The following is a 16,034-nucleotide window of genomic DNA, read 5'->3' as shown; positions in this document are numbered from 1 at the left end:
CCAAAGACCTTATGACAGTTGACACTATTTAAGCTACCATTAGGACTTAAAATGACTTGGTTAAGCATGTTACTTGAAGCTAGCTATTATGTGTAAATAATCCTGATACCACAGAAAAGCCATCTCACTTCTTTTAAAACAGAAGGCATATGGCATATTAACATCACCATCTTGGTAATTATGCCATTTTAAGAAGGCTTCTTTGAAAAGGATTTCAGGAATCTAATAATCAATGCTTACAAATGAGGCCACAGTGATGGCAATCTCCATATCATGTTCCTGAATTCTTCCCCTGCATCTCAGCCTATCATCCTTACCTTTGCTCAGATGGGAGTAGTAGGCATTCCTCATGCACTGGCTGTGTTTATACAACACGCTTTATGTTGTTTTGAATTCACACAATACCTTGAATCACAAACAGGCTAAATTCACCTAACCAAGGTTAATGCTCATCCAGCAGCATGATTGGCAAACGCAAGCCTGATTAAATGTATTGTGTGAAAGGAAGTGGCTTAAACACTCTCTGAGGAAGGGAGAATCACTTTTAAACTTTCGAGGCATGAAACCCAATCCAACCATAAAAATTGCCCCTTGAATGAAGAGTAATAAAAGACATCGATATCCTGTTACTACAGCTGGGATGAAAGGCTAAGCTGTCCTCAACATTCTCCATAACGCTGATTGGGGCAGTTGCCTATTCAAACCCTGCAAAGACACAGACACCCAATACAAACTTCAAGGACCAAAAAAAAGGTTGAAAAGTGAGGTGCTATGTCATGGTCCAGACTCTCGCCGTTCCTACTTTTGGCTTGATCTTGGATGCAAGAACATAAGTCACAAGGGTTGCATGTTCCATCACTTGCTACTCTTTCCTGCTCCACAGAGGCCCAAGCACAAAGTTGTTTAATATTCTTATGCAAACTGCCATTAGTTTTATTGTAAGCTCATCTTAAGAGAGGATGAAAAAGATCAAAGAACGACGAACAATAGTATTGCCTATTAAATATCCATTGAAATCACAGTCTGTTCAGTTCTACTCCCTGGCCCACCATGTTTTGTTTGGTTGGGCCAAAATAAATTAGTCCTTTCTAGCTAACCCTTGAAGTACTTTTCCTGATTCTCGACTTGCGCAATCCCACAAAGACCGCATGGTCCAACAGAAAGCACTTTTGCGCTATTACTTGACGATGCTTCCTGTCTGAACCTGCCCTTTGGGCCAGTGTTTCATTTATTTGAGAGCAAGAAATCTGACAAATCTTTATGCTGGAGTGAGGCTTTTGCGCTGTTCCAACCGGTCTCTCTTGCTCCCACAGGTGTTGGAGGAGCTGGTGCTGGAGCCAAGCCTGGGAAAATCCCTGGTAGGTCAGCAGTTGCTCCAGGAAACTTCAGCTCAGTTAAGGATGAGCCCTCTGGTTTTTAACAGCACATTAATTGGCTGGGAGAGTAAGTGAAAGAGGCTATTCAAACTAAAGGCACAGCATTGGGATCATCTTTGGCTCCCTGGCTTATAGGCATTTGGTGGCTAATCGCAGTGGGCTCTAGATGACCAATGTTTTGTGTCTCTCATTTAAAACATTTCTTCAGCCCCATGTCCATCTGGGGAACTAATGATCATTTCAAACAGATAGAAGAACCTAACGTCATTATCAAAACAGCAGAACAGTGCTTTGGTGTAAAACAACATACATTTAGTTTAGGGATAACAATACCTTGACTTACCCATTTTTCCCAACATGTAGATTTTTGTGGCAGGTAACAAGCAGTCATTTTTTCCATCAAAAGATTGTAAGAGGAGGCCAAAAGGACACAGCTCTAAATAGAACACCAATCAGCAAAGCTCAGTGGATCAGAAACAAACCCCCTGAATAGTATGATCTTACTGGTATTTGGATAAAAGGTGGTCTCACTGAGTTTAGTGGGCCTTATTCCTAACTAAGTGGCTGGCTTCACACTACATATTTAACCTGTCTACTGAATTAACCCATTCTCTGGGTTTGCATAATATACTGAACCATAAACTAGCTAAACAGACTGGGTTCACAAAACATATCAAGGTACAATAAAATTAACTAGCCATTAACTGACTTGGTTAAACGTATTGTGCAATCCTAGCTTCAGCCCAACTCAAGCAAGTTTGAGTGGCTTGGGTTTTTAGGGCCTCCTGGATCCGGTGTTTTTCCATCTTTAGTTCTGGATGGGGTTCCGTACAAACAGAACTGGTATGCAATCTGGGGTCCTCCTGGATGTACTGATCCTGCTTGAAGAGCAGATGGCAGCCATGGCCAGAAGAGTTTTTGCACAACTTCCTTTGTGTGCCAGTTGTACCCTTTCTTGGACCACTGCTCACAATCACCTACGCCTTAGTTATCTCCCACGTGAATTACTGCAATGCAAATGGTCCTGAAGGCAGCAGTGTGAGCTGTTATGGGCACATCTCAATTTGTTCATGCTACACCTCTGCTCCATGAACTGCACTAGCTCTGTGCTTCTGGATGGAATTCAAGGTGCTGGTTGTCACTTACAAAGCCTTTATGACATGGGGCCAGGTTGTTTACAGGACTGTCCCTCCCGCATCCCACTAGTTCCAACAGGAGGAACCCACTCTGGGTTCCCTCAATTAAAGAATGTCTTCTAATGGGACTGAGGAAGCGAGTCTTTTCTGTCGCAGTGCTGGCCTTTTGGAAAGTGCTAAAGACCTGGAGGCCCTCCAGGGCATGGGGGCCAGGGGGGTAGACGGCTGTGAAATGTTATTGTGTGTGATTGGGTTTGTTCTCAGTGACCGTTGGAGGTTTTTACACTTTTGCTGTTATTGTTTTTTGTGTTATTTTTAATGGGGGGGGGATTTAATGGGGGAGGGATTGCAGCCTTAAAGGCCATATTACAATTGGGACCAAAAATGTGTTGGTATAAGTGGTCTTGACCTGCTATTTTAGAGAGAAGTAGGGGAACTAGCCAGCAGATAATTTAGAGGGGGAAAATGCTTGTTGAGACTAACTGCTTTAGGGCTTGCTTGGAAGCTGTACAGTTCTGTGCAACAGGCAAACAAGAATGAAAGTGTTCAAGAAATGAGGCTAAAATCAGTTTAGCAGATGTTTTTGACCTGGTAGAAACTAAAGTTGACCTAGTGACTTCGACTCTCATCCAATTGAAATCCTTGCCCAGAGCTTTCTAACTCACAACGCCTCAGCATTATAGAAGTGGTTTGCCACGGTTTTCTTCTGAGATGTTATTTCAGCTTCCCAAGACAACATCCTAAATTTGTGGGTGGTTCTCCATCCAAGTAAAGTATTAACCAAACCAAGGCTGATCCTGCTTCGCTTCCGAGATCAGTTATGTGCTGCCATCTGCTGAGACCATTAAAATGGCTACAAGAATGAGTGAGGAAGTCCTTCTAATTAGGCTTCTGAATTAAATATAATACCCCAGTGGGAGAAAGACATGGAAGTGAGAGGGGAAGGAAGAATGGCAGCATCACAGTCTCTCTTCCGTGTTTGGCAGGTGTTGGAATTCCAGGAGTCTTCCCTGGAGGTGTACTTCCTGGCACAGGTGAGTATGGTCTGCATCGAGTCCATCCCACCCTTCCCTCAGCAAGTTGATGTTCAATGCACAGGTGCAAATTGAGCACATTTCAAGAAACCCAAAGAATAATGATGGAATATTTCTCATTTAACATGTGAGACAAAAACTTCTCTTTCTGTAAATCTCAGGGATCCGCTATCCTGGTGTAGGAGTCTTGCCAGGTGTGCCAACTGGAACAGGTGTCAAACAAAAAGTCCCAGGTAAGTGGCACCTCCACCCCAAATGTTATTGTTTATGGCAAGGATTTGTTCCCAAGAGGTAGATTTTATGATCTTCTAATTCAGTGGTTCTCAAACATGTTGGTCTCAGGACCCCTTTACAGTCTTAAAAATGATTGAGGACTCCAAAGAGCTTTGGTTTATGTGGGTTATGTCTATCAATATTTACCAAATTAGAAATTAAAACAGAGAACTTTTAAAATATTTATTTGGCTTTGCAGATCCCCTGAAAGGGTCTCAGGAACCCTCAGGACTCCCTAGAGCACACTTTACAAACCATTGTTCTAATTTATATTGTGATCTACTTACCTCTATCTGTGTGTGTGTGTGCATGGATATGTGTGCCTGAATGTGTGCATGTGCATGGATGCACGTGTGAGGGTGCAACATGATACCTGCAAATACTTGACTCTCAGTATTGATTTCTAAAAAGAACTTGAAGTTCAGGGTGGCTTATTAACCAAAAAAATTATTCGAACTTACGACCGTGCTGAACGAGTGGTAGTTACGACCAGCCCTCATACTTACGTCAGTCACAGCATCCCCACAGTCATGTGATCACAATCCAGGCAATTGGTGGCATACTTGTAATTATGACATCGCAATGTCCCACGGTCGCGTGATTACCACTTGTGACCTTCTTTGCCGGCTTCCTACAAGCAAAGTCAGTGGGGAAGTCGGCAGGAGGTCGCAAATGGCAACCATGTGACATCCTCACTGTGATTCGCTTAACAGTGGCAACCAGAAGTGCTGGAATTTCCATCGCTAAGTGGCACAGTCACATGACGTCACGCTTCATGATCACATTGCTTAGCATCGGAAATTCTCGTCCCAATTGCTGTTGTTAGTATTTTATTAATATGAAGAATCAATAGAAACACAGCGTCTATCTTAAAATCCTTTACAACTTAGGCAGGTTTTGAAATATCCTGCATGCTAGCTCCAGTACGTTTTTTTTATTCCTTTTCTCTTGGCATATTCACACCACTAATTTTTTGTGCGCGTCAGAAGCCATTTCTAACGTGCTTTCCCCCGCTCTTTCAGGGGCCGGAGCCGGAGCCTTTGCTGGGATCCCTGGTAGGTTGGATGCTTGAAAAACGAAAGAAACAAACAAACGAGGGATGCATTTGTGCATCCACCACGTGTACACCCTGCTTCTAGGATAGCTGAGGAAGAGATTAGCCCTGCAGATTACCAGCTACAAAGTGGAGCAGGAAAATGTGTTCGGTCATTGTTAGTTTGTGACCTTTCCCTGTGCATCCTCTCCTTGATGTTACAGGACTTGGAGGACTTGGAGGTGGACAGCAGCCAGGGCTACCTCTGGGTTATCCCATCAAGGCACCAAAACTCCCAGGTGATCCTTAATCCAGAATTTACCAGATTGCTTTACAAAACCCTGAAACCTTTGTCCAAATAGGCCTTTTCTGCATTTAAAACATACTGCCTCTGTCAAAAGGGGTTTTTCCCTCTCTCTCACTCTCACGGGCTCATAGGCTGGATTTACGTAACATTGCAAGCCAAAAATAAAGTCTGTTGTGTGAAACCAGCCATTGTGGCTTGTAAATTGTAGTTTGTGGCCTAGTATGGTAGGTGAACCCCATTAGTTGCGGTGTATTTGGAAAGCAGCAGTTAAGCGAAGCATGACGTAGTATGATCTGTGAGCCCACTTGTATGCATTAGTTCGGCAAATCAACGTGTAACTCAGACTCTTCTACTTCTGTAAAATGGGAGCCTCTCTGTTTGCAAGCTTCTTAAGAGTCTACAAGCCTCTCAGTAAAGGACAGCAGTTACCATCATGCATATAAACCATCTATTGTTATTTGTTTTATTTTTTCTTTCAGCTGTGTAGCCTCTCCCATGCAGCTGGTGAAAAATTGAATGCCAGTGCAAATCATCCTTTTTAAATCCCAGAAGATTGCTAAAAAAGACAGACAGACAGATGATGGATAGATGATAGATATCAACAGAGAGACAGACAGATAGATCAGACAGACAGACAGACAGACATTTTAAAGGTCACTGTACTGCTTAACTCAGAATTAACATGGCTGCTATTGTACCAGGACAGAGCATTATCTTGCCAACAGGAGCTGTATTTTAGTCCATGGGCTGTCCTGGTTCTAAAATCCCAAGGAACCAGTTCTGTGAAAAGTCTTTGAGGGGAAATCCCTGTCCGTCTCCGAAGACCGTATTTTATCCTAGTTAGAGCAATAGTCTGACTCAGTAAATACCAGCTTCCTGTGTGCGTGTTCTGATCAAATGGGGATTCTCTTTCCAGGTAGTTATTATGGTCTGCCTTATGGTGCTGGCAAGCTGGCTTTCGGTGAGTCCTCTTGGCATGTCTTCGGTTCCTAAATCCTTTGCTCAGTGGCTGTGCAGCAAGGTACCAGTGAAGCTGGGGGCTTGATGGAAATGAGCACAGCTTGGGGCCTTAAAGCAACTGAAGTATCACCTGGATTCCAGATTGCACAAACTTGTCTTGTGTACCAACTGCACCTTTTCCTGGACCAGGAGGCCTTGCTCACAGTCACTCATTGTCAGGCCTAGCCCAAGGAACTCCAAGAGACAATGCAAAATCAGTTCTGCTGTGTTTATTAGCTACAACCTCTAGCAAGAATCTCCCCAGACGGAACCCCATCTCCCAAGCCAGCCAGCCACAACACCATGAATTCCTCAGGGAGGTGCCAGCCTCATCCTCTTGAAGTTCCCACGCTCTTGCGGTGAACTAAGAACACGCTTATCTCCCTGAGCCTGGCCTTCATAATTCCATTCCATCACACTCATGCCTTGGTCACTTCCTGTTTGGATTGCTGCAACATGCTCCATGTGGGGCTACCCTTGAAGTCTACCCAGAAGTTACAACTGGTCCAGACATGTGTAGTGTTGGGTATCCCTAGGTTTGCCCATATTACACCCCTGTTGCGTGAGTTGCACTGGCTCCCAGTTTTCTTCCGGGTGCAATTTAAGGTGCTGGTTATTACCTTTAAAGCCCTACATGGCACGGGGCCAGGTTAACTGCAGAACTGCCTCTCCCTGAGGGCATCTGTCCATCCCACCAGAGTGGATAGGGTAGGCATGCTCCAGTTCCCTTTTCTTAAACATCACCATTTTATGGGACCTAGGAAGTGTGTCTTTTCCGTTGCAGCCCCTGCCCTAAGATCTGACAGGCCCCTATCCTTCCATCATTCCAGAGAACACTTAAAACCTGGCTCTTCCCCCAGGGAGAGGCGATGGGATAGGGCGATATCAGGGTGGGACAAGAATGTGGGTGCATCAGAGAACTGTGGCTGTGGCACCAAGTTTTTCTGCTTTTAGTTTTATTGCTGTTAGTTTTATACTGGCTATGTGAGCAAGTCTTCCTTACTGATTTCTATCATTTGGTTTGAATCTAGTTTTAAGCCTCATGGCTTTGATTGGAATTGTGGTTTTGGATAGGAGGCAGAGTTGAGAATTATTTGCAAATCTTTTGAGCCTGCTGCCTATAGAATGACAACCCTAAGAGTGGAGTGAAATTGGATCTAGTTCCATAATTAGATGTAAAACAGCCTTTCCCCAACCCAGTACCTTCCAGGTACCTGGGGATTACAGATGTAGAAGTCTAACACATATGGAAATTACTGGGTTTGGGAAATTGTATAAATATGCAAGGTGTCAAGAGATTTCTCTCTCTAAAATACAACAGGGATGAGTAAAGGAGATACAATCCCACCTTACTTATCAACATCTGGGAGATATTTTTTACCAAGAAGACCCCAATGTCCCCTTCTTCCTCCAATTTCCTTTACATTTTGTATTAGACAAAAATATGAATAGCTATTCTCAAGTAGATTTGCCTTCTCTCCGTGGTTTTAGGTGGGCCAGGTGGTGCATTTGCTGGAGGAGCTGCAGGGAAGGCTGGCTATCCAACAGGCACAGGTAAATGTCTTTATGAGTTTGGCCAAAAGTCAGACAAGAACGTTAGCAAAGCTCTTACAAGATGTGCCTTGCTGTCTTCCTGCTCTGGGCAAATTTGGCATTGTGACATGGTCAGAGAACGCCAGGGATGTGGGGAGCCTGTGGCCCTCCAGATGTTACTGAACAACAGTGTTTTCTACTATATCTGTAAAGGAATTTAGAGATGACCTTGGAAGGTATGAAAGAATTGTTAAGGGTAGACTTGGAGAAGCAATTACACAGTCCAGAGATTTAAGCCAGCATGAGAAACTCAAATTACTCTGTCTTGATTTTGTTTATCAGAAGATAGGCCAGAGAGAAACTTGAACTGGTTTCATAATTCTGCTATTATACCCTACAACAATAAATTAGCATTCCTGGAATCCCTGCAGTATCTGTTTCTTGATCTGGCCTATCTCAAAGAGCTGACAATATCTGAGTTTCCTTGCTTCTGCTGTTCAGTCATATTACTTATCCTGTTTTTCTAGCTCATCCCAGAAAGATCAGGGTTTTGCCCCTACCAGTGAAAGGACGCTGAATACTTGGAGGTAGGGCGATGGTGAGGAACCTATGATCTTCCAGATGTTGATGAATCATAACTCCCAACATCCTCACTATTGGCCATGCTGGCTGGGATAGCTGAGAATTATAGTTCAGGCAAATCTGGAAGCCCACAGATTCCCTAGTCTGTCTTAAGCTTTGGCTTCCCCTCCTCTTAGGGGTTAATCAGGAGTTCCCAATATCCTTCTCAATAATTGAACCTGCTTCTCAGTTGCTAATTCTGGAGAATGGTGATATACTTTTGGAGAATGGATATTTGTATTTTGGGATGATGACGGAAGAAGAGGGGCAAAAATATCTGAGGTTCCTCTGCTTTCTTCTGCAGGTGTAGGAGCTCAGGCAGCTGCTGCTAAAGCAGCTGCAAAATATGGTAAGTAACAAGCCAAAAAGAACCACCAGCACTTTTGCAGTATTCAAAAATTCAGCCTGCAGGCTTTCCACTGAACAGATATTTAATGTTTTAGAACCTATGCAGCCACTGGGCCCCAGAGCTCCTAATAATAGGACTTTAAAAAATGGCTAAATTTCAAAGATCTGTGTGTTATCACATGAAATCTCATGAGACTTTAGCCACTTTTTATTTAATTATTTTTAATCTTTGTTCTTGTTTGTTCTTATTGGCTTGAACCCACAATATCATGCAAACAGAATCCACTGAGCCCTCCATCACCTAAAAACTTCTGCTCTAATTATTAAAAGACTTCTGGAACAAAGTGCCTTAAAAGTATTTCCTTGACTATAAAAAAGGAGATGGTGCTTCCATGGAGATCAGTCCTGCAGACAACCATGTTTTCCAGACCTTAAGATCCACAGTAACTCAAGGATGGGGAAGGTGGAGGTCAAATGTTTTAGATGGACTACGCTGGGACTGGAAATATCTTCATTCCATTCTGCTGGGAGTCAAAGCTCTAGCAACTTTGACCAACGTGCATTCCTACTTTTCTCTCACAAGGCGCTGGAGTTTTGCCTGGGACAGGTGGCATTCCTGGAGTTGGGGCACTTGGTGGAGCAGGATTGTTGCCTGGTACTGGGGGTGTTCCAGGAGCAGGTAATTTCCTGTATATTAAATAGAAACATCACATCTGTCTTGCTGGATCATGGCCTGAGAATAAGGAAAGTCCATTATGGGCTACCATGATGCAGATAAAACTAAGATGGATAAAACTAAGGTCTACATGGCCCAAATTCCACCTCTACTTACTAGGTGCCTATCCACTCCCAGATGCTTATACGTCAGCTATGGAGAGAATGGCCATGCCCAGCTTTAATTATCCTTGGCTCCTTGGCTGGGGCTGATGCATGTCCAGCAAAATTAGAGGGCCATTGCTTCTCTTTCCCTCACCTAAAAGTGTAGAGTGCAGCTGAACTGACCCAAGACTAGCTGGTCATTAGGAGCCATCCTCACATTGCCTTGAAGTTCCAACACAGAAATGGATAAGCCCACCTATACTTGGAAGTCAAAGTGCAGCAGAAGCATCCTGGACCTTGTGGAGGTTGAAGCCTTCTGTGGGTGCATGTGACCATTCCTGAGACCCAATCTGACTTGACTGATCAATGGTTAGTGAAGCAGGTGTTATAACTGAAACATAAAGGAGATTTATATACAGGAAATACATGATAGGGATAGGTGAAACCTAGCACCTAGCTAGCTACATCCTACCAAGAGGGGTGTCCAAGAGGATCTCTTCTACCCTGGGAAGAAGGGTAGATGGAAATGACCGCAGATTAGCAAAGACGAGGCAGAGTGATAACGAGAGGGACACAGAGTAAAACATTAACTCTCTATCTACATCCTACTGCCCCTTGTGGCCAGTAGGTCATGGGGTGCTGAAGAGCCTATGCCATTGGATTTGAATGTCCAACCACACTTTTAATACATCTCTATTTTATATGGCTATAGGAATAGTTGGGACCCTACCTAAGACTCATTTAATCCAGCTATGCTCCCCCACAGCCATGCTACTTCAGCCATCATGGCCATGACCTTCTGAAGTCCAGCCCTCCATAATCCAGATATAGTAGGAGTATCTGTTCTTATTGGCATCAATGCCTCAAAAGTAGTAGGATGAGTGTCCTTCTCTCACCTTTTTCTTCCTTCAGGTGTGGGTGGACCAGCAGCAGCAGCAGCAGTAGCTGCCAAAGTAGCTGCCAAAGCAGCAGCTTACGGTGAGTTGGTTCATCTTCTTTAGATGGGCTGGAACTGGAACTGAAGCAAGTTTAGGAGGAGAAAGGAATGTATGGACCAAACTAAATGGGATGCCAAGAACCTTCTGTGAAATAACTTACCATTGGCAGAGAAAAAGAAAGTCTCCCTTGCTTTGAGCTCAGTTTTGACTTCACGGACACATCCATGTTGTTTTCTTGGCAACAGGATGAAAACGGTTTCCCGTTGCCTTCTTTTCTTTTTTCTTTTCTTTCCTTTTCACTTCCTAGTCCAGTCTTCAACCCTGGGGTTTCCTGGTGATCTGCCATCTAAGTCCTTACCAACCCAACCCTATTTAGCTTTCTCGAGATCAGCTGAGGTCAGCCAGATGCTGCCATCTGTTGCAACAAATGTTGCAGTTTGGAAAGAGGAAATACGAGGAGGTGCCTGTTTCTTCTGCACCGGTTACTGCTCCTTTGCAGTCCTTTCACCTGATGGGTTGTGAATCGGCTGTGACAAACATGCTTCCACGTTGGAGAGAGCAGGGGAAGAGGTGGCATACGGCAGAACCAGGCCAGGGCAGAATGAATCCTTTTCCTCCATCCAGAAGGCCCTCAAAAATGTACCTCCGTTCTCCTGTTTCAGATACTGAGCGAACCATGTTAAATCTTCCAAACCTTCTAGCTAGACTTAACAGTAGCTAATCTCTCTCCTGAAGGGATCTGATAGGAATGGTGGGTTTGGGGTGGGAAATTTTGCTCCTGTCTGTATGGCAGCAGGTTGCTGAACCTGATGGTTGCAAGCACTTCTTGTGTTCTTCAAAGCAAAATCTGGGAGATGGAGGGAAATCACCTGGATAGTTTCAAATCAAAAAGCATAGGATCAAACAGGATGGATTTTGAGCACCTCCTCTTTAAGTACTGAATATTGAACCTTTCCCACCTGCACCTGATCATCTGTGCAGAGAGCTTTGGGAATTGTAGTATATTGCTTGCTACCACTTTTTCCTGGACCGTTTCAGCCTGCCATCTGTTTTTTATTGAAGAAGTGCTGGCAATGGGGAGTCATGCTGTTTGAGGGATTTAAGGAAACCACAGCAGCATCAGGTTTCACCAGGGTGAGCATTTCTAGGCAAGATAGTGAGACTGTGTGCTATTTTCCAGTCTCTGAAGTTCTGCCCAAACTTCCATCCTGCATGAAAATCAAGGGCCAGTCAACTGATCTCTAGATTTCATCTTATATTCTCCATGCTCTTGTTGTAACAGCTCTCTGTATGTTAACCATCTCTCTTTGCCTGTTTCTTTTCTATAAAATGCTTCTTGTGCTGAGACCCATAAAGGCATTTTTGGGCACAATCTGGGTTTATATCTATTCCATATTCATAATATGGCGCTTCTAATGTAGTGATTTTTAAAAGCCACATTAACCTTTAACTTTATTTGTATCCCGTCCAAACCTCAGGTCGTGCCCTTCTAGTTCTAAGATTGTCTTATTTCTCAGCAGCACCTACTCCTTCATCCAAACCAAGCAGCAGGCTGCAAAATACAATTTCACCATCTTTCCTACTCTTAATGTGTCAGGGGTCATCTTGTGCTAGAAGCCAAAGTAAAGCATTGACTAGTTCTCAAAACAAACTGAACTACAAACCCATTTAGCCTAACACAGTGTATTATGGGAAACAAGACACTTCTGTCCTGGCTATGCATGCTCCCTTGTTAAATCCTAGGTTAAAGTTGAAATGCAGACTTAATCAAATCACTAAGGTCCTAATTGCCATCTTGGTATTTCCAGGGAAATGTTGACCTAGTTTTCTTATTGAACTAGGCCATGGTTGTAACATAATCTACAATTGGCTGAATTTACCCAAACACTAATCAAATAAATCACCTTGCAGCTTAGTGTGTTGTACTGTATGAACCAAAAATGAAAGCCAAATGTTGAACTGAGCCAATTCAAGATGGCCTCCCTTTCTAATGCTGAATATTGGTTTGTGGATAACATTGTAAATGTATTAGGCACTTCTTCCAGTGGCTCGAAAAGACACTTGGCATGAAGTTTGAATAATAGCTGCATTTGTTTATGCTGAATTCATGTACTTATCAATCCAATGGTTATGATAGATCTGCCAAAAATTCAGTAATGAATTTTGAATGAAGTAAACTAGGCCTGTTCTAGATATATCTTTCTTCTTTCACCCAATATGTAACTAAGCCCATATTCTTTTGCTTCCTTCTCCAAGTGGTGCTACTGATCACCTACTGTATTATAAGAAAGAGTTATCTGGTAATTTTAATGTAACTTTTGCTGTGATAGGATAGCCCTCCCAGCATCTGAGGCCATAGTGATAAGACAGTGATGGGCAATGTGTTTGCTTCTATGGCTTCTATGCTTCTGCCTTTTGTGTTGTAGAAATGAAAACTGCCTCTAAAGTGAAATCCAATGGAGAAAGCAAGGATCCTATCATAGCTCTGCTTGGGTAGCAGTACCTACCCAACCACCTTCTTACATGTAAAAATTTGCAGCAAATAAGTCCTGAGTTTTATTTAACTGGCATAAAGATTTGCACACAGCAAAACAAACAAACAAACAAACAAATCCTTCAAATGCAAATTTTAAACCTTGGGAAACCATCCATCTCTTCTACAATGCATCTTGGTTGGGGTACCCTACTGTTTATTGTGGGCAGGTAGAATATTAAGATATATGATGCATTTTCTGGAAAAGGGGGGCTGATTTGGTGCACTCCACTGAACCTTTAAGATGCACTTTAAAGGTGGGACTGAGCTGGTCTGAACTGACAGATATCTTTCCACCTAGGAACATCCCACACATTGCAACAATTTGGTTTAATTATGTACCATTAAGTTGGTTTTGACTCTTAGCGACCACAATTCTCTCTATGACGATTTGTTCCTAACTTTGTCCTTCAGGCCTTCCAACAGTGCACCTACCACCACTGCTACTGAGTCCACCCACTTTGCTGCTGGTCATCCTCTTCTTCTCTTTCCTTCCAACTTTCCCACAATTGTAGACTTCTCAAGAGAGTTAGATTTTCACATAATGTGTCTAAAAAATTATAAGCATTGCCACAAAAGACAGTCCAATTAAATTTCATCTTTGCCTCTCTTCCCAACCTGAAACTAATTCTCTGGTGCTCACTTTTTGTTCCATTATCTTACATGCAGATTCACTGCATTTATTAATGTCTTTCATTTTTCACATGAAATAAGAACAGTGCAGAAAGAATGGGAAAGTTTTTGTTGAAACTGCCCATTGTGATAGGCTATGTATTACCCAGTTATAGCTGTGGTGAAAGTCTGAATTTTTCCACTGATTTCTGTGGGCAGTCTTTCTTCTCAGAGGTGGAGGTGGGGTGTGGGTGATGCCAGTGAAATGTCTGTGGAAAGCAGAAATTGACCTTGAGCATCACTCTTCCCTTTTCACTATCTATGACTCAGGCCCTGTCAGAGGTAGAGCCATCCAGGAGACAGGGTGCCATCTAGTGGACCATTCTGGTTACAACATGCCTGAATGTTTCAAATGAAATGTTTTGAACTTCCTAGAAGAATGGGTTGATGGTGGTCACAGGGTACCTTGATCTATTATCCCCATGTAGCAAGAACTATTGAGATGGTAGGTAGAAGGAGTATCACAGGTGCTGTTTAGACTATGACTCTTAGGTTTCTACATTCAGAATGACTGATTCATAAATATTTGGAAGGCATCATGTTGGGAATGGCTAATTTAGAATTACAGGAAAATCTGCTGGTGAGATTTGCCTAATTTTATCATCATCATCATCATCATCATCATCATCATCATCATCATCATCATCATCATCATCATCATCTTCCCCCAGGTATTGTAGGAGGAGAGCCATATTCGTTTATGATGACAAAAAATCAGTCATGTAGCATCTTTTCCAACTAACAAAATTTATTAAAAACCATAAGCTTTTAATAAGCAGATAGTAACTTCCCATCATGACAGACCCTCTTTGAAGCAGGAAGTTTCCATCCCTGTACCTCTGGGCGATTCAGCACCAGCATTAAATATTTATTCATAAAATATTACTTTTATTTTATGATTATAATCCTCACAGCTGCCCAATTAGGTAGTAGCAAAGGCTTCAATTACTACTTATTGCAACAGTAAATAAAATAATTATTATAAAATTAATATTATTGCATTCATAACAACAGAAGTCCTTCCTAGGTGGAAGTACTTGCCTAAACTTGATCTTGGAAATTGAAACAGGCTTGGAGATGGTTAGTACTTAGATGGGAAATCCCAGGGCTGTGGTTAGACTGTGAAGTGAAAAAAAAAATTCCTGTATGAAGACAGTGACAGTGACCACTTCCAGATCATTGCCAAGAAAATTTCACAGACATAGCTATGACGTCATTAAGAGTCAAGCTCTGCTCAAAGCACACTTTCTCTGTCCTAATTATAACATAATATTAATTATTATAATTAGTGTTACAGTAATTATAGTATTGTGGATAGGTGGTTCTGTGGTATAGGAATTAAAGAGTTTCAACAGAGGTGAATATGTGTAGCTCAGGGCTGAACTGTGGAGTCCTTGGGGTTCTCTGAGTTTGCATGACCTGAAATGAAGTTTCTCTTCCCCAGCAAAAAACAAGTACGCAGTTTGGGATTGTTCCTAGCATCATCCTTGTCATGGGTGGTGCAAGTAAACTCCTTAGTTAGGAGCCCCTATCATCACCTTTTAACCAACTACACCCTTTTCTGGACATGAGCAACCTACCTGCAATAGCTCATGTCCTGATGTCCTCGTATATTTAGACTACTACAGTGCAACCTTTGGAAGACCTGAAGGACCAGGTTGGGGACAGATTCGCCTGGAGAAAACTTAGTAGTCACTATAAGTTGACACTGATTTAATGGCACATGATGACTACAATGCGCTGGGGGGGGACACTACCCTTGCACTGCGGCTGGAGCAGAACGTGGCAGCTGGGTAGTGGAGTGGGGCACCCGAACATGCGCATGTTATACTTTTGCTAAGCAATGGCATGATATATAAAGACCTTCAGTGCCACAGACCAGGACAATTGCTATGGCTGGAGGGAGAATGCTTTTGTCTAGCAGGTTTCTCAATGATGGCACTTTTAATTGTGGAACATTCTGCCTAAATGTCTCTCAGGCATCTACAGTAGCATTTTTAGGTCCCTGTTAAAGACTTAGCTCCCCACCTGGGGCTTCTTTGTACGGCTGCTATAAGAAAAGTTTTGATTTCATTTTTGTTCTTTCCTGTACTTTAAAATTAAATGTTAATATAAACTTAGTTATGGCTAGTGTTGGTACTTTTATTACTGATTGTAAAATGCAATGAAATGGGTAATATTGGGAAGTAGCATACAGTTTTATTAAATGCATTATAGTTATTATAATAAAGCTCTTCTCCTGCTCTCTCCAAATATGTGTACTTGTATGCATGCACATGCACACGCACATAAATATAATTACCAAGGTTGAGAAATGTTGGATTGTGTAGGAGAACTTAGCATAGCCTTCCTTAACCTATTAAGAGATCTAATAGTGAGCATGCTAGCTGGGGAATGAATGGAATTATAATC

The 16,034-nt window shown here is 42.6% G+C and overlaps 1 protein-coding gene across 31 annotated transcripts in view; it reads left to right on the top strand.

The window, feature by feature from the left end:
- The window catches only part of ELN (elastin), an 85,419-nt gene that overhangs the window by 45,996 nt on the left and 23,389 nt on the right, over positions 1-16,034 (top strand). For 25 of the 31 annotated variants that reach the window (XM_088152368.1, XM_088152363.1, XM_088152376.1 and 22 more), the window contains 10 exons: positions 1,314-1,358; positions 3,499-3,546; positions 3,708-3,779; positions 4,842-4,874; positions 5,077-5,151; positions 6,076-6,120; positions 7,650-7,712; positions 8,617-8,661; positions 9,244-9,339; positions 10,392-10,457. In XM_088152368.1, coding sequence (XP_088008494.1) covers positions 1,314-1,358; positions 3,499-3,546; positions 3,708-3,779; positions 4,842-4,874; positions 5,077-5,151; positions 6,076-6,120; positions 7,650-7,712; positions 8,617-8,661; positions 9,244-9,339; positions 10,392-10,457 — 588 coding nt within the window. Of the gene's footprint in view, positions 1-1,313; positions 1,359-3,498; positions 3,547-3,707; positions 3,780-4,841; positions 4,879-5,076; positions 5,152-6,075; positions 6,121-7,649; positions 7,713-8,616; positions 8,662-9,243; positions 9,340-10,391; positions 10,458-16,034 lie in introns of all 31 variants that reach the window. The other 6 variants (XM_088152369.1, XM_088152365.1, XM_088152370.1 and 3 more) reach the window with 6 other exon arrangements.

The sequence above is a fragment of the Python bivittatus genome, unplaced genomic scaffold (assembly GCF_059951505.1).
Source record: "Python bivittatus isolate LINGU-HERP-01145 unplaced genomic scaffold, Pbiv_v1 ctg000690_np1212, whole genome shotgun sequence".
Classification (NCBI taxonomy): Eukaryota; Metazoa; Chordata; class Lepidosauria; order Squamata; family Pythonidae; genus Python; species Python bivittatus.
This window is presented reverse-complemented; position numbering and strand designations above follow the sequence as displayed.